This window comes from Vulpes lagopus, chromosome 2 (assembly GCF_018345385.1).
Source record: "Vulpes lagopus strain Blue_001 chromosome 2, ASM1834538v1, whole genome shotgun sequence".
In the NCBI taxonomy this organism is placed as follows: Eukaryota; Metazoa; Chordata; class Mammalia; order Carnivora; family Canidae; genus Vulpes; species Vulpes lagopus.
The window spans coordinates 144785577-144809043 of NC_054825.1; the positions used below are offsets into that span (position 1 = coordinate 144785577).

A 23467-nucleotide genomic window follows, 5' to 3' on the forward strand; every position below is an offset into this window, starting at 1 on the left:
GCAAATATCTTCTCCCATTCTATATTTGTGTTTTAGTTTTGTTTTTTATCTTGATGAAGTCCCAATAGTTCATTTTTGCTTTTGTTTCCCTTGCCTTCATAGATGTATCTTACAAGAAGTTGCTGTGGCCAAGTTTAAAAAGGATGTTGCCTGTGTTCTCCTCTAGGATTTTGATGGATTCTTGTCTCACATTTAGATCTTTCATCCATTTTGAGTTTATCTTTGTGCCTGGTATAAGAGAATGGTCTAGTTTCATTCTTTTTTGCATGTGGCAGAATTTTCCCAGCACCATTTATTGAAAAGACTGTCCTTTTTCCAGTGGATGGTCTTTCCTGCTTTGTTGAATATTAGTTGCCCATAGAGTTGAGGGCCCATTTCTGGGTTCTCTATTCTGTTCCATTGATCTATGTGTCTGTTTTTGTGCCACTACCACCACACTGTCTTGATGATCACAGCTTTGTAGTACAACCTGAAATCCGGCATTGTGATGCCCCCGACTCTGGTTTTCTTTTTCAATATTCCCCTGGCTATTCAGGGTCTTTTCTGATTCCACACAAATCTTTTTTTTTTTTTTCTTTTATTCCACACAAATCTTAAGATGATTTGTTCCAACTCTCTGAAGAAAGTCCATGGTATTTTGATAGGGATTGCACTGAATGTGTATATTGCCCTGGGTAGCATTGACATTTTCACAATATTAATTTTTCGAATCCATGAGCATAGAATATTTTTCCATCTCTTTGTGTCTTTCTTAATTTCTTTCAGAAGTGTTCTATAGTTTTTAGGGTATAGATCCTTTACCTCTTTGGTTAAGTTTATTCCTCAGTATCTTATGCTTTTGGGTGCAATTGTAAATGGGATCAACTCCTTAATTTTTCTTTCTTTAGTTTCATTGTTAGTGTATAGAAATGCCACTGATTTTGGGGCATTGATTTTGTATCCTGCCACACTGCTGAATTGCTGTATGAGTTCTAGCAATCTTGGGGTGGAGACTTTTGGGTTTTCTATGTACAGTATCATGTCATCTGCAAAGAGGGAGAGTTTGACTTCTTCTTTGCCAATTTGAATGCCTTTTATTTCTTTTTGTTGCCTGATTGCTGAGCCTAGGACTTCTAGTACAATGTTGAGAGATGGTGAGACTGGACCTCCTTGTCGTGTTCCTGATCTTAGGGGAAAGGGTCCCAGTGTTTCCCCATCGAGAATGATATTTGCTGTGGCCTTTTCGTAGATGGCTTTTAAGATGCTGAGAATGTTCCCTCTATCCCTACACTCTGAAGAGGTTTGATCACGAATGGATGCTGTATTTTGTCAAATGCTTTCTCTGCATCTATTGAGAGGATCATATGGTTCATATTTTTTCTCTTGTTGATATGATCTATCATGTTGATTGCTTCATGAGTGTTGAACCAGCCTTGCATCCCAGGGATAAATCCCACTTGGTCATGGTGAATAATCTTCTTAATGTACTGTACATTAAGTACTTAATGTACTTAATGTGGATCCTATTGGCTAGTATCTTGTTGAGAATTTTTGCATCTGTGTTCATCAGGGAGCTTGGTGTATAATTCTCCTTTTTGGTGGGGTCTTTGTCTGGTTTTGGAATTAAGGTGATGCTGACCTCATAGAACGAGTTTGGAAGTATTCCATCCCTTTCTATCTTTTCGAACAGCTTTAGTAGAATAGGTATTGTTTCATCTTTAAATGTTTGATAGAATTTGTCTGGGAAGCCATCTGGCCCTGGACTTTTGTGTCTTGGGAGGTTTTTGATGACTGCTTCAATTTCCTCCCTGGTTATTGGCTACAGCAATGTTTACAGCAATATATTTTATAATAGCCAAAAAAAAAAAAAAAAAGCCTCAGACATCCAATATCCCAAGAGTAGATAAATACAATGTGGTATATCCATACAATGGAATACTATTTGGCCATAAAAGAGGAATGAACGGGGGAATCCCTGAGTGACTCAGTGGTTCAGCGCCTGCCTTTGGCCCAAGGCGTGATCCTGGGGTTCCAGGATCGAGTCCCATGTCGGGCTCCCATCATGGAGCCTGCTTCTTCTTCTGCCTCTCTTTCTCTGTCTCTGTCTCTCTCTCTCTGTCATGAATAAATAAATAAAATCTTTAAAAAATAAAAGGAATGAAGTCCTGATACAAGGATGAACCTTGAAAACATACTGATGGAAAGAAGTCCACATATCCTATAATTCCATTTATATGACATTCAGAATAGGCAGAATGGATTAGTGTGTGCCAGAGGCTGGCAGGGATGGAGATTTAGGGGACTCCTAGTAGGAATAAGAGTTGTTTCATCTGAAATTAGACAGCAGTGATGGCTACATAAGTCTGTGAATATACTAAAAACCACCAGTTTATTATTCAACTTCAAAATTAACCAATTTCTAAAGAATATTAGAATAAATTTTAAGAGTAGCTAATAGATTGTTGGAAAAAATTAAAATGAGGAATATTATATGCCAGTATATATCTAAATGTTTATAAAGACAGTCATCTGTGGTACTGGCTCAAAAATAAAAATAGTATTGGAAAATCTGAAGCCCAGAAGCAAATCCGCAATACATAATGTGTACAGATTTCATTGATGATAAATACGGCATTTCCCATAATTGGAGAAAGGATTCTTTGTTCAATTTGTGATGCTGATAAGATTGAGTAACCTTTTAGAAAATAATTGTTAGGTTTTAATCTTCTATATCAAACTGAACTCTAAATGGAATAAAAACATACCTGAAGAGAAAAACGGAATTTAAAAATTAATTGTAGTAATATATTGAGAAAAATGTTTGCAACATAGGGGCTTAATATCTTTATAAAGATCTCTTACAGATCCATAAGAGAAATTAATGACTATCACAAATAGTAAATTAGGCAGTTACAAAAGAAGAGCACTAGGCAAAATAGGCATTTGTATAAGAAGAAACAGGAAAAATAAGAGAATAAGAAAAGTTATTTAGCTTTAATGATAAAAGAAATGCAAATTACAATGACATGATTTTCCATTTATTAAATTAGTGAAGTTTAAGGTACCAAGGAATTTAGGAAATGTTGAACATGTAGGAATAGGAATATAAATTATACAGCCCTTCTGAAGGGCTCTTTGACAATATGCATCAAGAACTTTACAAAATATTTTTCAGCATTCCAGTTAATAAACTTTTAGAAATTTTTCCTAAATAAATAAGCTGTGCACATTGACTTTACATATGTGCATTCATGAGTGTTACTTATACAAAAGTAGAAACCAAATGAATGGTTAAATAGTGATAATCTTTGGGATGAAATATACAAAAGTTTAAAGTTATAGAGTAATATTAATGATATGGGTACGTGCACATAATTTAAGTGAATAAAATGAGTATAAAAGAGTATCCCAAATTTGTGCTACAAGTAAACTGCACACGTGCATGCATAGAAAAAAGCTGAAAGATTGGCAATTGGCCAAAATGTTAAGAGTAGTTCTCTCTGGCCTTTGGATAATGGGTCATTCTTTTTGCTTTTTGGTATTCTGTATTTTGGGAATTTTCTCAAATGATCATTTTATATTCTTTTCATAATCAAAATAACTGATTTTTTTTAATTTATAGGAAGGATGACATACAGACAGGAATGAGCATTTTCAGTAGTGTTTAATTTTAACCTGTTATCCTTCTGTGGATAGCCCTGCTTCTGTAGTTTTCTTGTACTTATTCACTTATTTCATTTTTTTACATGGAGTGTTAAAAAAGAATGATGGTATATAAGTTATATGTAGGTCATTGATTCTGTCAGTACATTATATAAGATCACTTTAAAAGTAATTGCAGTCTTTTTTAAAAAAAATCATTGTTTGTATCTCTGTACCTTTTGATTCTAATAAAAAATGCCCTGAATTCCTGTTGAAGTTTCTTTTCTCATTTAGTATGCCTTTTAAATATATCAAAGGCTAAGAATACAATGAATTTTTCCTCCTAAAAAGTCTGAGGAAAATTTTTAAAGGAATTTTTTTTTAAAGATTTATTTATTTATTTATTTTTGATAGAGAGAGAGGCAGAGACACAGGAGGAGGGAGAAGTAAGCTCCATGCCGGGAGCCTGATGCGGGACTCGATCCCAAGACTCCAGGATCGTGCCCTGGGCCAAAGGCAGGCGCTAAACCGCTGAGCCACCCAGGGATCCCCAATTTTTAAAGGAATTAAATTGAGGTTGTTGAAAATCTATATATGTGCTAATACATATAGTATATGTATAATACAAAGACTTGATTCACTGCAGAATTTTGTCTCATCTACTTAAAAATCATTTATCATTGATGTTGAGTGTGAGATGAATCATGAAAAATCATGTGCTCTTGAAAATCCCTGTTATTCATGCATCTTTTTTGTACTAAATCCTTTGAATTAGGTAGTGAACAAAACTGTCATGGTCTCTGCCCTCATGGCACTTATAGTGAAGAACAAATAATTACATTGAGTTGATTGTTTCACAAATAATAAGTTAGGTATTGTTTTTTAAATGTTAAAGTTTACATTAAAGTAACCTCTGAATTTAAATTTATATTTAATCTTCCACATCAGCATTCTTGTAAATAGACACCCTGATGTTCACCATTATTTTGAAATTTGGTTTTCTGTGTGTGTGCCAATCAGAATGTGATTGATCAAGGTTCAGGGAAAGAATGACAAATAAGTCCTTAAATTCTGTGGTATATATAAATATATATATAACCTCTTATTATTTTCAGGGAAAGGGGAAACTAGCCTTTACCAGGCTTCCACTAAGTAACAGCACTGTGTTGGACATTGTATACAAAATATTGGTAGGAACAGTGTTACCAGAAGAAAAAAAAAAAGGAACAAATCAAAGAGAAATCCAAGGTATTAATGAATGGAGAAGGAAATTCTTTGACAGTTCCTCTTCTCACTTACCCTTTTTTCTTCCTACAAGATTCTTCTTGATGAACTGTCTTCTACTAAACACTGGGCATCCATGCATGTTTCAGACCACAGCGGATTTCACTACCGCCAGTTTTTGTTAAAGTCTTTGATTAGCCAAACTGTGATAGATGGTTCTGTATTGGAGCAAGGCCCTTTGAGAAGTGACCCAGCTCTAGTTCACCCAAAAGATGAAGAAGAAGCAGCTTCAACAGAGGAAGCAAGGATAAATCTTCCCCATCTTCTAGAAGAAGAAGTTGAATTCAGCACTGATCTTATTGATTCCTACCCAGGACATGAAACCCTTTGGTGTCATAGGTAAGAGGAGGGAAAATCCATTTTCTGCATGGAACTCCATGATTTTATGAGAGTTGTAGAAGGTCTTACATCTTAACGACTGCCCGCTCAGGTAAATGTGGTAATCTGATTGTGGAGCTTTGCCAGAGTTCAGAGGAGTTTCTGTATCCTCCTCCTAATGATCTTCAATATGAGGTTGCTCACGCAGATCTTTGCCTAATACTTTGGTTGATGGTATTCAATTTGACTGTCCAGCAGAATAGCCTATGTTACTTCCAAACTGAAAACAAAAGTTTCTAGACTCCCTTGTTGGAGATTCTCATATTTATAGTATATCTGGGCTGGAGCACTGCCATCTGGTCTTTATAAAATAATGAAAAGGCTCAACAAGTAAATTTGATACAGAGTCGACCATTGATCAGACCATCGATTAGACCTTGAGAAAAGTTAAGCTTATTGATGGACTGCAAATTAACTTTCCTTAAGTATAAGCTCTTGACACTTTTTGTTTTTTTTAAAGTGTGCATTTGGGAGCAAGACAGAATTATTAGGAAAGAGTGAAAGAAATTAGCAACCTCATAACCTGAGTTCTGAGTACATTTCACAACAAAGTAAGTGTCCTGTTGGAATTAAGTCCAGGTATGGGAACCCCCTAATTGGTTCTTTTTTGAGGCTCCTCCATCTCTATAAATATGGATTCCACTTCAGATTTTAGGATTCTGTTTGTAAACAAAGGACTTGCCTGTGCCAAGCAGGAGCTAGACATTTTAAATGTTTATATATTTTTAAAGTTGTTGAGATTTGTCCACTTTTGCTAGTCTAGTCTTTCTTGTAGGCTGTTTGAGGAGCTATGTTCAGCTGCTATTCTGTGCTACATATACTTAGAAGATGAAGACTATCTCCCCTCTTTGGCACCTTCATAAAAAAATTTCTCTTTCTCGTAAAAATAAGACACTCTTATTCCACATTTTCTAGAGAGAAGATAGATCTTAACTTCCATGTTGTTTTAGTGTTACAGATTTTTTTTGCTATTCTGTATTTAGGTACATCAGTAGCAAGGCTGAGGAATTTTTAAAATTATATTTGTGTTTAAGAGAGACCTAGGTTAACAGAGTAGAAGCTTTGTATAAAGATTAATTGAAGTTTGGGTTGGGGTATGGGGAAAAGCAACAGTTGGGATGACCTATGTATTATTATACAGGCCAGTTTTCTACTATTGAGTCATTGCCCTTCGTACCTTATCTGTCTTTTAAGTTTTATCCTCTATAAAATGAGTAAATTATATGAAAATGAACAGAATTATCTTTCAGGGGCTTAGAGTTGCTAATACGAATAATGAGAAAGAACAGCCTAAAATATATGTAGTTTACCAATTGTGTACAGTAGATGTGCACCCCACAGAGTCAAAATTTTTGGAAATTAGGCACCTCAATCTTCATTCTTAACAAATAACTCTAGATGAGTCGAAGGACAGGAAAACTCTCCTTAGAGGAAGGACAAGAGCTATGTCTTTTAAATGCTTTGCTCAGAGCCCAGCACATTCCTACTGCATGTAGATATTTAATGAGACTCTAGTGAGGGTTTTTGGGGGAAAGTTCAGATAATACCTGTTCTTATTAAAGAAAATGCTCGATAGAGGCTATGGACTAAGCCTTTCATGGAACTGTTTAATTCCTTTGTTCCTGAGTCACTTCTGGTTTAGGGTATCAGTGAAGTTAATTTTGGTTCTGTTTTGGTTTTTTATAGCAGAAATTGGGCTAAGAACTATTTATAATTTTATATTGTAGCTACAAAAAAATAACAATTCTAAGTGATTGTCATCATCTCAGTTAATGGTATTAAAAAACCTTTGGAGTCATATGTAGTGTTCTTTCTCACAAACAGTCCAGTAACCTGAGCTCATAAGACTCTGAACTGAATATGTAGAGACTTCAGCATAATTGTTCCTCCTCCCCACTCCAGGTAACTCTGGTCACCAAGCAGGAGCAGCATCCTGAGTACTTTATGTTTTGAAATTGTCAACTTACTGTTGCTTTCCCTGAAAAGCTTGACTTCCTGATACCATTTTTCTTCTCTGTGTTCTCTTCTTCTCCTTCCTCTTTCACAGGCGGCACGTTTTCTACCTTCAGCACCACTTAAGTGGCAGGTTTCCTCATAGCGTGACCCAGCTATCACCTGCAGACGGCCCTGGGGGGACTCTGAGTGACTCACACCTCACTCCAACAGGCACACACGTGTCTCAGGCCATGGAGGTGGATGGGCTGAATGACTGTAGCAAGCAAGGCTATTCCCAGGAAACTAAACGTCTGAAGCGGACCCCAGCTCCAGACTCCTGCGGCCTGGAAATGGAGCACAGGTTCATCGATCAAGTATTGTCCACCTGCCGGAATGTAGAACAGGCCAGGTTTGCCAATGCATACAGGAAGTGGCTGGTTACGTTGAGTCAGTGAAAGAGGTGGATTAGTCCTGTGAGGTTCCCCTTTTTAGTGCAATATTGCTTTCCTTTCTTCCTTAGATAGTTGCATGAACTGTTTGCTATTATGTGGTCATCTTTAGGTTAAAAGTCCATAGTAAATCTTTCATTTTATTTATTTTGTTAAGAACTGGCATTCCTTTGAGGATAAAATAACTGTGTAGTTTCTTCCTGCTAAACAGTGAGTCTTATTTTTTTTTTCTTATCCTTTATATTTCTATATGTGAAGCTTCTTACTCGGCTCGCCTAACTGGTTCACAAACATGTCTACCCATCTCTATGCAGTTGCTGCATAGGCTAGTGGTTTTGTTTTTATTTTTTAATTTATGTTGTTGTTCAGCTTTAGAATAATACGAGCTCAAAATTACTCCATCTAATTATTTGAGAATCAAATGGCCAGATAGATGGATTTGTGAAAATATAAATCATTTCTCTTTTTTGACTCAAGTTATTGACCAGTATAACCAAAGTCAGAAGTATTGGAATTTATATAAAAAACATGCTTCCAATGTGTAATCCATTTTAAAATGGTTATTTTAAAAGAAAAATGAATTTTAAGGGTTTATGCAATTACTGGGAAATTATTTTTGTTACTAGTTTTGATAGATTCTCTTTACCTCAAATTTGGTATAGGCCAAAAACACTCAAGTTAGCCCCTATAAAAATCATTGGTTTTTAAACCTGGAATGCCATTTTTAGTTATTACTATTTTTCTTTTAAATTCACCATGAAAAGTGGGGAAAATATGCATGAAGATATATCCATAAAAATCTTTCTTTTTAAAAATTTAAGTTCTTGATATATTTAAACTACAGAATTTTTATGAAGTGATTATTAAAAGTTTGCTGGCAAATGCCAGAGGAAAGAATAGCTTTTGAAGGTTAGTTCTTCACCCTTTATTTTAAGAAATAAAACAACTTAAAGACTTTGATATTAAGCTTATCAGGGATGAGGTACCAAAGTAGCCACCTCACAGCTGTATCTTATCTTTTCAATAATAAGGGCTGGGTTTTTCAGGTCTGTGAGGCGGGGTGGGAAGAGGGCCTGGTAATGTTTACTTTCTTAATATATTTTCCCCTTTGTAAGTGGCCTGTGTTTGTTCTTTCCTTTCCATGTACCTTTTCTTTATTTTCCCAATCTACCCCATATTTTTTGATACTTTCACTTTTGTATGTTTTTCTTTGTCTTTAGGATGTATATTAATGATATAATCTGTCCTCTTTCCAGTGAATTTCATACCCCATTAAACACACACACACATACACACACACACACAAAATGTTAATATGAACTGCCCCTCTAAAGGTTCCCCTAATGATGGAAACTGCCTATTGTTCTATGTGCGTGAAGAATGCAATAGTGGCCAAAGTAAGTGACTGCCAGACTTTTCTTGTTTTCCTTTTTACTTGCTGGGTCACCTGTAGGGTGAGGGGACAGACAGAGAAAGGCAGACCTCTCCTATCTTCTATTATGGAAACCTTGGGCTTGAGTTAGGCACACTGCCTTAAGCTTTGGGGAAGAATAAGTTCCTTTTGTGCACCATAATTTTAAGTAGTAAATTGTCAGGTGAGACTCAAGAACACCAGAAAAATTTTTCAGCCCCACTCTTGTAGACAGAAGTTGCTCTTCTCTCTTGGGGCAGAATTAACCTATAATTTTTTAGTTTTCTTAGAATTTAGGTAAGAAAACAATTGCCATTATGAACATAATACCATGGCCCTTTGTGTACAAAGCATATTTTGAATCAAATACCTCAAGGTCTACCTAGACCTCTATGGATAAAACCATTAGTTTGTGATTTTCAGCACCTGCAGGGGATGGTGGGGAGGACTACACACAGAGGACATGAGAGAATCAGCCCATTCCACTGAATACATGTTGCCAAATCCTGACCTCACTCAGTATTACCTTTTTTCCACACACCATTCTAAGTATCCCAAGTAATAGGGCTGCTTATGCTTTGATGTGAGAGTGTCAGGACAGGAATATAGACAATACCCTGTGAAACATCAGCTCAATTTGATAGTGCTCCACACTTTTTTATAGCTTCCACCTTTGATATTATCTGTCTTCATATGTTTTAAGGCCGTTAATCGCCCCTTTATGAAGCCATCAGTCCTATAAGATATCTTGGTCTCTTGTCTTCCTAATAGAGTTTTGAATAGGGAGTAAAAATACAAATATCTAAAGGATATTTACTGTTTGTGACTTTTGTGTGATACTTTATTTCTAAAATCTGCATTTTTCAAGTGTTCATTAGCTATAGCGCCATACCATCTCTTTGACTGAGTTCATGCAGTGGAAAGGATGTGTCTGTTTTCAGGGACTTGTTAGTCTTTTTTTTTTTTTTCTATAAATATGTCATTGTTGAAAAAATACGTTAGATTGACACACATTTCATCAAACTTTCATTGTAAGAATAGTAGGCCATCATCCCATCCTGTGGATCAAGAATACTACTGACAAACCAAAAGCAATAAGATCTGTAAATACCTCCACCAGTACCTTCCTCCCCCACTCCTTCTTTTTTTAAGTATACCTATTTTGGTAATACGGTGTTCCCACATTATACCGTGTGCCTTGCACATTGTGAGGACTCATTAAATATTTATCAAATTAATACATGATTAACTGAAGAAGGGAAAGATTGATCATGAGTAATGGACAGAATGAGTTATGATTGAGAAATTGATGGATTAGAGCAATGGATTGTGAATAAATGATGTATTCTAGCTTCATGATCCTTCAGGTGAAGTGAACTATTACATATAGAATAAGTTAATTTAGATTGTTTTTTTCTTCATTTAACTACCTTGTTTAAACTTAAGTCCCAGCCAAGAAATGCAGCTCTATAATTATGAATTAACTATACTTTAAATATATATTAAAAATTCATAGAACAAAGCTCGTTTGCATAAGAACACTACTTTCTGTTCGGTTATGATATTGGAGGACAGATCTTGCCAATAGAGCCAGATACACTTTGGGGCATTTGAAGAAGTTCTTGGATTTCAAAAACTTGTTGATCTGTATTTGTGACTGGATAGTCATGTTAAGCTTCTCCTTTTCTCCTCCCCAGCTTGAACTGTGGACCTTTTAGGTATTTCTTAAAACTATGTGAGTTGTTTTTTTTTTTTAAGGATTAGTTACTTATTAACATCCCCTTTTTCTTTTCTAGGTTTTTTTTTTTTTTTTTTCCTTTTCTTTTCTAGGTTTTAACATTTTCTTACCTCTTTGGAAACTCTGGGCCCAGGCTCTCAGACATATCCCCTAGTCCTGTGGTACAGTTTTAATTAAATGAAAGACTTCATTATTAACAGGATTAAATCTATACAGGTTTTCACTAAAAACCATTTAAATCTTCAGATGAGGGTTTATGTGACACCAGATTTGAAAACAAAAGTTCCTGGACTTGATGTAGCAGCTTTTAGGAAAGCATACATGGTAGACTTTGTGTGATTTCAATATATTCAGGTCATGTCAATTCATGCTTATTATATAAAGAGAACTTTTAATATTGTTGAGAACAAATCAACAGTAATAATTTTCTGTAGCACAAGATGGTATCTGCCATGGGCTAAATATAATTTAGGAGTACAACTGCCTCTTGCTGTACAACAGTGTAATCTCTATCTTAGTCCCTCTTAATTACACAAGATACTAAAGATTTAGTTATAAAAGGAAGTAACATATATTCCCTTTTTTTTTGGAGAAAGTTTTTGTAAGCTTACAGTTATTTTGTTACTAGAAAATTATATTTTAAAACTTTAAAATGTTTAAAATACTCTAGAAAATCTGAACAGCATTATTTACAACTTTTGTCTTCTGAGTAACTCTCAAATAGAACTGTGCAAACCCTGGTACTTGACTTGCTGCCATCTCCCCATGCCTAGACAATATTCTTAATATGCTCCTGTTTAACAGAGATGTACATTGAGGCACAGGAAAGTATAGACAAATTCAGTGGCATGAAGGCAGTGAGCAGGAAAAAAAATCAACCCTGAAAATTCTCCTTGTCACACAGTGTCTTTAAAAAAAAAATAGCTAAACATACTGTGTTAATTTGAGTGCCTTTCTTCCTTCTAGAGGGAGCAAGATTATATTTAATGTTTAAGTAGAAAACAAAGGATGGAAGTTCTATCAAACAGTTGATTGTAACTCATTGTATTGACAGTTGCTAGGCCTGGTCCCATGGAGTTTGTATGCTTTCATGAGATACTGATATGAGTAGGTAGGATGCTTTGGTTTGTATTTCTTAGTTAGCATTGTTAAGCACCCTATCAAGAAGAATTCGTTCTTTCCCTGTGGCAACTAACTTTTTTGGGTGTCGGAGGCATTATATTTAGAAGAGAACATGTGCATAATTAGAAATCAATGTGAAGCCTGGGCAGCCCAAGGTCAAGGGAAACAGTGCGCTGTGCCCTACAAGAAAGGCCATATGATTGTTCCAAATGAATCCTTTGCCTCACTTGAAGGACTTAAAGAATTCCCTCCCAAATTCCATGTTGAAGGAAAAGAAGTAAATACGGAGATGAAATTTAAAATGTGGCATTTTATATATATGAGTATGGAGAAGGGAGGGACCTAAGGTCCTTATTTCAAGAAAGCAAATAACTTGTCATTGTAATTTCATAAAACTATAAGCTAAAGATTCCAAAGTGCTTTCCAGAGGACTATTGAATAGTATATTCCTAAATGGCAGCAATATGTCATAGTTCATAGTGGAGACAGAAAACCCTTATGTCAGTTGTAGATCTAGGGTGTGTGTGTGTGTGTGTGTGTGTGTGTGTGTGTGTTGGTGTGTTGCAGGGGATGCCTCTGGCTCTCACCTTGGGACATCATATTCTGGTTAGGCCATGTTAACACTGTAAAACCAAACTCTTCACTAAAAAACAAATAAAGAGCAGTAGCTTAGTCTGCAGATGAAACTTTATGCTTCCAAGAATATTAGCTCTCTAGAGGTTGTGCTTTTTTGGACAATACTCTGGTCCACAAAGCTAACCCTGGCATTTCTTTTATTAATCTGTTATTCCTCAGGGTGTAGAAGATTTAGTGAATTTAGGACAAAATTTTATATGCAGTGGCAAAAAAAGAAAAGGCAAAAATATGCTAAATATATTGCTAGCTCTTAAAATTTTAGTATAGACAGTATTTTTGATAAACCGCTACCAGTGCAGTAGCTCATAGATGCCCTGTGACTGCCTCATCGCTCATCTCGCTGCTTCAGTCCCCATAGCCCTATTATGAATGTTCTCTTATACAGGTCTTCTGTGGAAACAATTTCTGGAATATATTGTTTCCCACGTTTGGCAGAGGTGGCATTTTAGCTGACATCAGTCTGTTTGTGGAAATCCTGTTCAGAAAATGATTACTATTGGTGCTCAGACTGACAGCTGTTTCGCTTCTTAAAACTTCAGTTCCCCTGAAAGAGACCCTGTATGTGTTCAGCACACTGCATAATGCCTTGTACCTCGTAGGGATCCCACGGGTCAGAATTGTTCAAGGCTAGGGAGTTAAAACTAGCTTACCACTATCTCATCACCATTGCCCACATTCTTAGCTTCAGGAGAAACACGGTATTGTGCTTAAGATATACAATTCGATTCAAATATGCCAGGCAAGAGATACAACTGCACACCTCAAGTGAAATTCAGATACTCTTAAGACGTGTGTGTGCATATTCACATATCTATATGTATATACATCTAAATGAGATTTGGAACTTGAATTTATATAGTGATTTTAGAGAATTTTACTTAAAGGGTTTTTATTTTCGTATATGCTTAAAGTGCTCCTATTTCAAGACCGTTTTCTTTATTAAATCAGCCCCCTCGAGCAAAGTTGGAAACCTAATGCTAGTGCCATTTGCCCAAATTAACCAGATATTTGTGTAAACTATTTACTTTGTCTTTGGATGCTTATGAACCATGACATTCTGACTTTTCTTCCATACCTTTAGGGAATCAGCCTTAATTTCCTGTATGGCTATCGCTTTCCTCAAAGTACTATGCAGCATACTTCAAATGTTTATCTTTATAAAGTGATTAGTAATAAATCTGAGGTGTTTTCATGTCCTAGGGATGAATAATTCCACACACTCAGATACTGACTCACACAGCATTCTATTAGAAGTGCTCATATAGTACCCTCCCTCACCAGTGTCATCTTGCATTTGAAGCAGGTATTTTTTCCTTATCAGTTAAAGAATGAGTGTAGACTGGGTACAGTCCTAGTAGGTGCTCAATAAATATTTAGCTGATTATTGATCTGACATCAAACTAACAGTTGTCTTTTCACAGAGGAGTCTATTTTTAGAGTAATATATGTTTGAAACTGAAAAATTCTATCATTTGAATGACGAGGCTCATTTAGGCTGGAGTTTAGTAACATGCAATAACAATACTATTTGTGTAGAACATTCTCTGAAGATAGGAGATGAGAAAAATTTAAGCAGTATCTTTTTGTGCAAGGCACATTAATAAAGTGAGTAAGTAAATGTCTTAATAGGCTGCTGGACTAGAGAGAGAACTGCTGTAGACTTCTGTGATCAGTTTCTGTGTTGGTAAACCTAGTATCACCTGTCTTAGGTTCTGTTCAGTTCTCCCCAACTCTCGATTGCTTTCCAGTGTCTTAAAAGTAGTTGTGGTAAAATGTGAAGTTATATTAAATAACCTATACTTGTTTTCTCAGAACATCTTTAATATGAGAGAGAAATTTCTATGAATGATAACAGTAGTTTCAGAATCTGTTAATTTGTGGCTTTTAGATCATTTTTGACAGGGCTTGCCCAATGTGAACAGATTTAAATAGTTTAAAAACAAACATTCCAACCTGAGCTGTGAGGAACAGAGTGTCGAGTACCCGTGTAACTGGGCATGGCCTCCTGGTGAGGTTCTTGATCCCTGACTGTGATACTGATTTCTGACTGTGAAGACCACCGTCAGTATTCTAGTTTGACGTGTGTTGTTCCTTGAAGACGATGAAATGAGTGCTAGATTAACTTGTATTTGAGATGGACAGGATAAAAAATGATGTGGTATAAATATGCCAGATATTTATACACACTACTACAAAAACTAAAAAAAGGAGGAGGGAAGAAAATGATAAAAGGTCAGTGTTTTGGTTTGTTTTTTTATAGCCTCTAAAAAAATTTCTTTTTAGATCCAAGTCCCTTGGACACTAAGCAGTTGCTTACTTTATTTAACACTGTGGGACTTTAAGGGTTAGTTTCTCAGATACCATCAATAGTCTGCTATTGGAATTGACCATGTGTGTGAACTTTACATTGCTTGAAGATTTTCCAGAAGTGGAGTATTTAAGTTGCAGTTGTAGTTGTTTAAGATTTCCCGTAGGTTGTGGTTAAATGGACAAGTTACATATATGATCTGTGGTGCAAGGTCAGATCCTGGGCATTAAAGATAAGTTTGGCTAACTTGTTTTACTGAAGATACTAATTGTCTTCCCTCTGTACTGCTGTTTTTCTTAAACTCGTTTCTTTCCGTGTAACAGTCTGCATTGAAAGTTCTTTTAGCTCTCACAATGTACTAATTCACATTTTTTAAGGATTAAATATTTTATGAATTCTTTTTACATTTAAAATGTATACCTTGGAGAGGGATAAAAATAAATTTTGCGGTAAAGTCTGTGCAGAGGGTGCTGTGGTGTCCTGGGAGTGAGTTCTCCAGAGCGCTTAAAGTATGACGCTAAATTTGAAGGCTAATATAATGACTATAGATTATTTGTATTAGCACTGTCCAATAGAAACAAATGGGAGCCATATAGGTAATTCTTAATTTTCTAGCAGGCGCATTAAAAAAGAAACCAGTGACATTATTTTAATTAACTCAATATATTAAAAATATCGTTTTAGTATGTAATCAATATACATAATTATGGAGATATTTTGCCTTTTTTTTTTTTTGCCCTGATGGTAGGTTTTTAAAATTCACTGTGTATTTTGCACTCACAGTGCATGTCAGTTCTGGTGAGCTAGAAGTGCTCAAATAGCCATGTGGCTAAGGGCTGCTATATTGGACAGTGCAGGTTCATAGGTTACAGAGTAGGACTTTATTTTAAATTGGGAGATGGTGTGGTCAGGTAGGCATGAAATTATGGTACTTTAAAAATTACTTTGTATACTTAGAAAAGTATCTAATAGAATTATCCACATTGTCTTCATTTTAAATTTGCTGTAGAACTAGCTCAATCTGTTCCAACTTGCCAAGCATTATTAAGGAGGAAGAAATTCCATGCCATGTAAAATACCATGATATGCTCATTATAACAACACATTATTAACACATTTTTCAATGTGTTCACTAAATTCTGTCCTGTTTCTTCAAAGTAATAGCTTAAATTGCATGTTAATTGTATATCTGTACTTGTTTTGTTTTTATATTATTATTATAATAATGTCTATTAACAAACAGCCCTAGGATTCTAATATTCCTGTGCATCTGTCTTCCAGTACTTACTGGTACACTTATTAAGTTGTTATAAGTGGCAGAAAAGTAGAATGAACCATTGGTTTTTTCCATTAGATTGTTTTTATCATGTGATCATGTACCAAGCCAGCTATAAATTATTATATTTCTGTAGACTATGGAAAATAGTGTTTATGTCTTATCTTTACTAAATGTTTGCAATTTCTAAGTAAACTTTTCATCTCCTAAGACAGGTGTAAGATGTGGTTTTATTTTTGTTTGTTTTGGTGTTTGAACCACAGCTCCAGTCGGCCAGGAGATCCTGTTTAATTGCTATGATGGTGGTAGTGGGGTGAATGTGTGAGCTGTTGTCTCACGGAAACCAACTGATTTGATTACTTACAGTTGTAGAAAGAATTAAAAATGTCATTTGTGTCCAGGACATTTAAAAAATGTCAAAAACAAAGAAATTGTCACACTTGTCTTTAGAGTTTATTAACAATGACTAATTGACTTAATGAAAGTCATTATAACAGGGGCACCTGGTGGCTCAGTTGGCAAAGCAGTCTGCCTTCTGCTCAGGTGATCCCCAGGTCCTGCATTGAGCCCCAAAGTCTGGCTCCCTGCTCATTGAGATGCCTTTTTCCTCTCTCTATTCTCAAATAAGTAAAATATTTTTTTTAAAAAGTCATTATAACTAGATTTGCTTTTTCTCATGGATTTTAAATGAAGGCATACAGCAGGGAATTACTTGATAATTTCAGTGTTATATCCATGTTTTCTTAGCCTTGAGCCTCACCTCACTTCAGATGTTTTAAGCTGGATACAGCATTCACAGTTATTTAAATTGTTTTAATACATAAGTATACTCTAATACATAAGTATGTTTTAATACATAAGTATGTATTTAAATTGTTTTAATACAAAAGTATTCGATGAAGTGGATACTTTCTTAGATTTCAAATACTCAAAAGGCTATTTTGTGAGAAAGGCCTTTATTACTTTGTCCCATGACTCTTCAGGATTGTACTTTAAATAACACAGTATTATCTGTGCCTATTTTTGGTAGCAAACAGGATATAGAATTTATTTGCATCATGCAAAAGTACCACAAACAGTATTTAAAATCACAGGATTAGGAATCCCTGGGTGGCTCAGTGGTTTAGCACCTGCCTTCGCTCCAGGACATGATCCTGGAGACCCAGGATTGAGTCCCACATTGGGCTCCCTGCATGGAGCCTGCTTCTCCCTCTGCCTGTGTCTCTGCCTCTCTCTCTCTCTCTCTCTTTGTGACTTTGATGAATAAATAAATAAAATCTTTTAAAAAAATAAAATCACAGGATTGTTCTTGCTTTGACATGCTAGGGAAGGGAACTAGCTTACTAAAGACAGCCTTGATTTGAGTTAGCAGGTTATAGAAGAAGTCTGACAACAATTAATATTAGCAAAGTGCTTCCCTGGGAAATCGCTTTGCTTAATAGGGTGCTTCTTGAAATGAAAGATCAGCAGTAATAACAGAGGCAGGATGATACACTAGCTAATTAAAATTTTTAAATACGATAAAACTTTGATCATTTGTATATATTTAGCAGTACATTTTCCTCATGTTGCAAGCTCAGATTTTGCTTTTGGTGTTTTTTGTGGGGGTTTGTGTGTGTGTGTGTGTGTGTGTGTAGTTTCTTGGGTGGTTTTTTTTTTTTGAGAAGCAGCAACAATTTGGTTTTTGTTATTGTTTTAAAAAGTACCAGGGTTCCTGTCTTTCCCACTCTACTCCAAAGTGGCTAGACTGAGCATCAACTTTATTTAAAATAACAAGTTACAGTATGCCCTTTTCTTTCTTTCTTTCTTTCTTTCTTTCTTTCTTTCTTTCTTTCTTTCTTTCTTTCTTCTTTTTTAATATTTTATTTATTTATTCATGAGAGATACACAGAGAAAGAAGCAGAGACACAGGCAGAGGGAGAAGCAGGCTCCATGCAGGGAGTCAATCGAGTCGTAGGACTCGATCCCGGGTCTCCAGGATCACAGCCTGGGCTGCAGGCGGCGCTAAACCGCTGTGCTACCAGGGCTGCCCAGTATGCCCTTTTCTTATGAGAAGTGCAGTATCATTATGTGTCCTGTTAAGGAGAAGTTGAAAATAGAAGCAATAATTACTGTAGTATCTTCTCTTTCACAGAAAGATTCTTAGAGTAATCCTGGCTGCCAGAAGAATTCCCTTACCACTCTTTATAATTAGATGAACAACAGACAGATAATACACTTTTTGTGTATTATTTAGTGTATCTGAATTTATACTTTTAGTATCAGAATCCTCCAAAGATACACAAATCTCTTGTATTAAATTCCTTATATACTTCTCATAGTAATGACAGCATGATTAATGAAAGGTCTGCTTTCTGTGTAGGAGAGCTAACTGTGAGCTGAAATGGTCCTCCACCATATTATTTTTGTATTCTCATATTTCTACAATCATTAGTGATCTTTCCAGACATTTTGTTGAGAGAATATTAGAAGGTTGGTGAGTAATTGCAGATGGTAGAGCATCAGTCATCCCATCTTTTTTTCAAGGAAATTTTTATAGAGACTTCCCATCTAAGGTCTCCTGCAACAAAACTAATCACCAGTTCTCTCTTGTCTGTAACTAAGTGGGGACATACCTAATCTGTAACCTTATTCTGATGAGTCTTAATGTTAGTTATTCCATGTGAAGAAATTTTTAAGTTATGCCATTTTGTGTGGCATTCATAATAGTAAAAATCAGAAACAACTTGAATACACAATAGGAGATAGAGTAAATTGGTATTTTCCTACAGTGGTCTTAATATCCACTTGGAAAAATAGAATATAAAATTACATGAAAAGACCTCATCACAAATTAATTTTTGAAGGAAGTTATAGAGAAATAACAGGAAGTTAGAGAAGTATGTAAAGTAAGATACTGATTTTATTTTAAAAATTAAAATTACGGGGCAGTCCCGGTGGCACAGTGTTTTGGTGCCGCCTGCAGCCGGGGTGTGATCCTGGAGACCCGGGATCGAGTCCCACTTCGGGCTCCCTGCATGGAGCCTGCTTCTCCCTCTGCCTGTGTCTCTGCCTCTCTCTCTGTGTGTCTCATGAATAGATAAATAAAATCTTAAAAAAAAAAAAAATTAAAATTAGGGCAGCACAGGTGGCTCAGTGGTTTAGCGCCAACTTCAGCCCAGGACGTGATCCTGGAGACCTGGGATCAAGTCCCACTTCGGGCTCCCTGCATGGAGCCTGCTTCTCCCTCTGCCTGTGTCTCTGCCTCTCTCTCTCTCTCTCTCTCTGTCTCTCATGAATGAATGAAATCTTAAAAAAAAATTAAAATTAATTCCCATGTCCAATAATGGCAAGACGAATACTCCTCCTGAACACAATTTAGAATGGCAGAAAAAGTACTAAAATTTTTCTTCAAAGCAGGATAGAGAAATCCATATCATACTGAAACTGCATACCAATAGTGTCTTACAAGTAACTGAAGATAAAGACATTAGATCAATAGCCAACTTCTTGTTATAGCCAGAAGATACGGGAATGATAAATTTAATGTGCTGAAGCTATGTAATCTACCATTATAGAGTTCTATATACAGAAAGTTCTTTGAGGAACAAAGGTAAAATAAGTACATATATAATACAATCATACATACATATATGATTCCCATTCATATAAAGTTTTTTTTTTTTAAGATTTTATTTATTTATTCATGAGAGAGACAGAGAGGGAGCCAGAGACACAGGCAGAGGGAGAAGCAGGCTCCACGCAGGGAGCCCAATGTAGGACTCGATCCCGGGTCTCCAGGATCACACCCTGGACTGAAGGTGGCGCTAAACCGCTGAGCCACCAGGGATGCCCATCATATAAAGTTTTAAAAATAGTAAGTCTACAAAGTATGCAAGAAAGTTATTATTGTAAAGGTCATGATGGTTGCATCCATTTGGGAAAGAATGGAACCATGATCAAGGTTGGGATCAAGATAGGGAATTTTGGAGATGCTGGCAGTGTCTGAACTGCACCATGTGGACATGTCTTAATATTTCATGTATTTTCTTCAATGCTATATTCACAAAGAGTATATTTTAATTAAAGTACAAAGTTATTTTTAAATAAAACACCGAAAAAAAAATAAATAAAACACCGTATTTATGGACTAGGCAGTGCATAAAATATCCCTACCAAATTGACCTTTAAATTCTACATAATCTATCAAGATTCCAGTGAGTTTTTTCAGTAAAGTTGATTAAAATTTATATGGAGGGATCCCTGGGTGGCGCAGCAGTTTGGCGCCTGCCTTTGGCCCAGGGCGCGATCCTGGAGACCCGGGATCGAATCCCACGTCGGGCTCCCGGTGCGTGGAGCCTGCTTCTCCCTCTGCCTGTGTCTCTGCCTCTCTCTCTCTGTGTGTGTGACTGTCATAAGTAAATAAAAATTAAAAAAAAAATAAAATTTATATGGAAATGAACAGAATTACCTGAAACAATCTTGAAAAGATGGTTTACTATAAAAGTATAGTAATCAAGACTGGTTTTGGCATAAGAAGAGGCAAATCTTTGGAACAAAATAGAGCCCAGAAACAGACCAACACAGTCAAAAAAGTCAACTTACTTTTGACTAAGGCACCAAAATCATTTCAATGGGGGAATCTAATAAATAGTGCTAGAACAAGATAGCTATGTGGAAAAAATAAGCTTTAACTCTTAGTTCTCATAATATGCAAAAAAAAGTTAAAAAATGGATCATAAAACTAAGAACACATAAAAACCAGTAGGGAATGAGAACATTTTTTGCAACCTTGAGGTAAACATTGTATTGGATGGGACACAAGAAGTCCTAATCAGAAGACATGAGCAGTAAAAATTTCAAATATAGAAGGCTACGCAAATGGCTAGTAATGCGCACATGATTAGGAAAGACCTGAGCAGGCCACAGCTGTCACCTGTTATTGCACGTGTAAGAAGTGAAGGCTAAGACAGTTCTGCCTGGATGAGTGTAGAAGACCTACCTCAACATGCATTTAGAGCCCTCCAGCAATAACGGGGAGATTTGATTCAAGGAAATTTCTATCCAGTCATTAGCTGATCACTACACTACTAAGAGGTGATTTCTTTTTTCTTTTTAAAGATTTTATTTATTCATGAGAGACACAGAGAGAGAGAGAGGCAGAGACACAGGCAAAAGGAGAAGCAGGCTCCATGCAGGGAGCCCGACGTGGGACTCAATCCTGGGTCTCCAGGATCATGGCCTGGGCTAAAGGCTATGCTAAACCGCTGAGCCACCGGGTCTGCCTAAGAGGGGATTTCAATGGCTACACACTTTAAAGAATATGGACTTTACAAAACTAGTTCAGAACAAATCAAACAACAAGCAGTGACAATAAATCCTGGGAATGAGGAATAATCTGAGTCCCAGATTGGGTGCATTTTAATATTCAGAATGTCCCAATTTTTAACAAAAATGCAACACAGAAACAAAGTATGGCTCACACCAGTGGAAAAAAGCAGTCGAGAACCTGCCCATGAGAAAGAACAGACATTAGACATAATTAAAAACTTTAAACAAGCTATTTTAAATGTGTTCAAAGACCTTAACCATGTTTTAAGAACTAAAGGAAAATGAGAACCATGTCTCACCAAATAGTGACAGACATTTAAAAAGTAATATAGCCCAAACTCAGCCAAATGGAATCTGAGATACCTCAGGGAAGACAGATGATAGATAGATAGATGATAGATAGATAGATAGATAGATAGATAGATAGATAGATAGACAGATAGATAATAGAGAAAGAAAAAGATTCTGGAAAGTTGTCTTGAATAGTTAATAGTTTTTCTACTAAAAAACCACAGGGATCACCAGCAGATTTGAGTAAGATGAAAGGATGAATAAAGGGCAGCCCCGGTGGCCCAGCGGTTTAGCGTCGCTTTCAGCCTGGGTCAATGATCCTGGAGACCGGGGATCGAGTCCCATGTCGGGCTCCCTGCACAGAGCCTGCTTCTCCCTCTGTGTCTCTGCCTCTCTCTTTCTCTCTCTGTGTCTGTCGTAAATAAATAAAAAATATTTTTTTTAAAAAAAGGATGAATAAAGACAACAACTGACAATATTCAGTCTGAGGAATAGAAAGAAAAAGAATAAAAATACACAATAAATGCATGATGGATGTCCCAGAAAGAAAAATAGTAAGGAGAAGAAAGAATATTTGAAGAAATAACAGATGTAAACGTCCAAGTTAGATAGACACAAATCTACAAATCAAAAAATATTAATAGACTGTAGGTAGGACATATTCAAAAAGTTCCACATTGACGATACACTATAACCAAACTGTCAAAAGCCTACAGACAAACAAAATCTTGGAAGCAGCTTGAGAGAAGAGACTTGTCATGTTACAGGGAGTCCTCAATAAGATTAACGTGATTTCTCTTCAGAATCCATGGAAGCCTCTAGAAGGTACTGGCAGATATCTTCAAAGTCCTTGAAAGGAAAAACCTAACCAAGAATTTTATACCTGCTAAAATGACCCTTCAAAAATAACAGAAATTAAGACATTCCCAGATAAACAAAAACAGTTTATCACTAGCAGACCTGTCCTAGAAAGAGATATGAAAGGGAAGCCTCTAGGCTGAAATGAAAGGACACTAGACTTTTCCACATGAAAAAATTAAAAGTGCCTGTAAAAGTAACTACATACTATGTATATACATAGTATGTAACTACATACATACCATAGAAGATAGCATAATGTATTCCTTGTAACTCCTTTTCCCCTCTAATTTGAAAGGTAACTGCATATTATAATAATTATAAATTTATATTAATGAATCCATAATGTGTAATTCTGTCTTGTCAAAATAGTGGGCAGAGAACAGAGCTTATAGTATACCAGTTTCTGTATAGTACTGAAACTAAGTTGGTATCAGTCCAAACTAGATTGATATATATTAAGATGCTAATGCTATGGCTGGGGGAAACCACTAAGAAAATAAGTCAAAAATAAGTATAAAAGAAAAAAGGGAATTGAAATAGTGCACTAGAAGATATGTATGTAGTAACAAAGAAGGTAATTATGGGATAATTGAGGAACAGAATAAAAGACATGGAGAAAACAAAGTGACAGCAATTATATGGAAAGTAAATGGATTAAACTGAAAGTAATAGGCAGAGACTGGAAGAATGGATTTTTAAAACGTGGTTTCAGGTGCCTGGGTGGCTAAGTTGGTTAAGTGTCTGCCTTTGGCTCAGGTCATGATCTCAGGGTCCTGGGATCAAGCCCCATGTCAGGTAAGAAACAAAAAAGAAAAAAAAAAGAAAACATGGTCTCAGGAGAATAAGG

The 23467-nt window shown here is 36.0% G+C and overlaps 1 protein-coding gene across 2 annotated transcripts in view; it reads left to right on the forward strand.

The window, feature by feature from the left end:
* Positions 1-16368, forward strand: part of PTAR1 (protein prenyltransferase alpha subunit repeat containing 1) — a 53249-nt gene extending 36881 nt beyond the window's left edge. Inside the window, exons 6-7 of one of the 2 annotated variants that reach the window (XM_041743526.1) lie at positions 4940-5244; positions 7331-16368. In XM_041743526.1, coding sequence (XP_041599460.1) covers positions 4940-5244; positions 7331-7673 — 648 coding nt within the window. In that variant the 3' untranslated portion in view covers positions 7674-16368. Of the gene's footprint in view, positions 1-4939; positions 5245-5743; positions 5854-7330 lie in introns of those variants that run through there. The other variant, XM_041743527.1, reaches the window with a different exon arrangement.
* The last annotated feature ends 7099 nt before the right edge of the window (positions 16369-23467 follow it).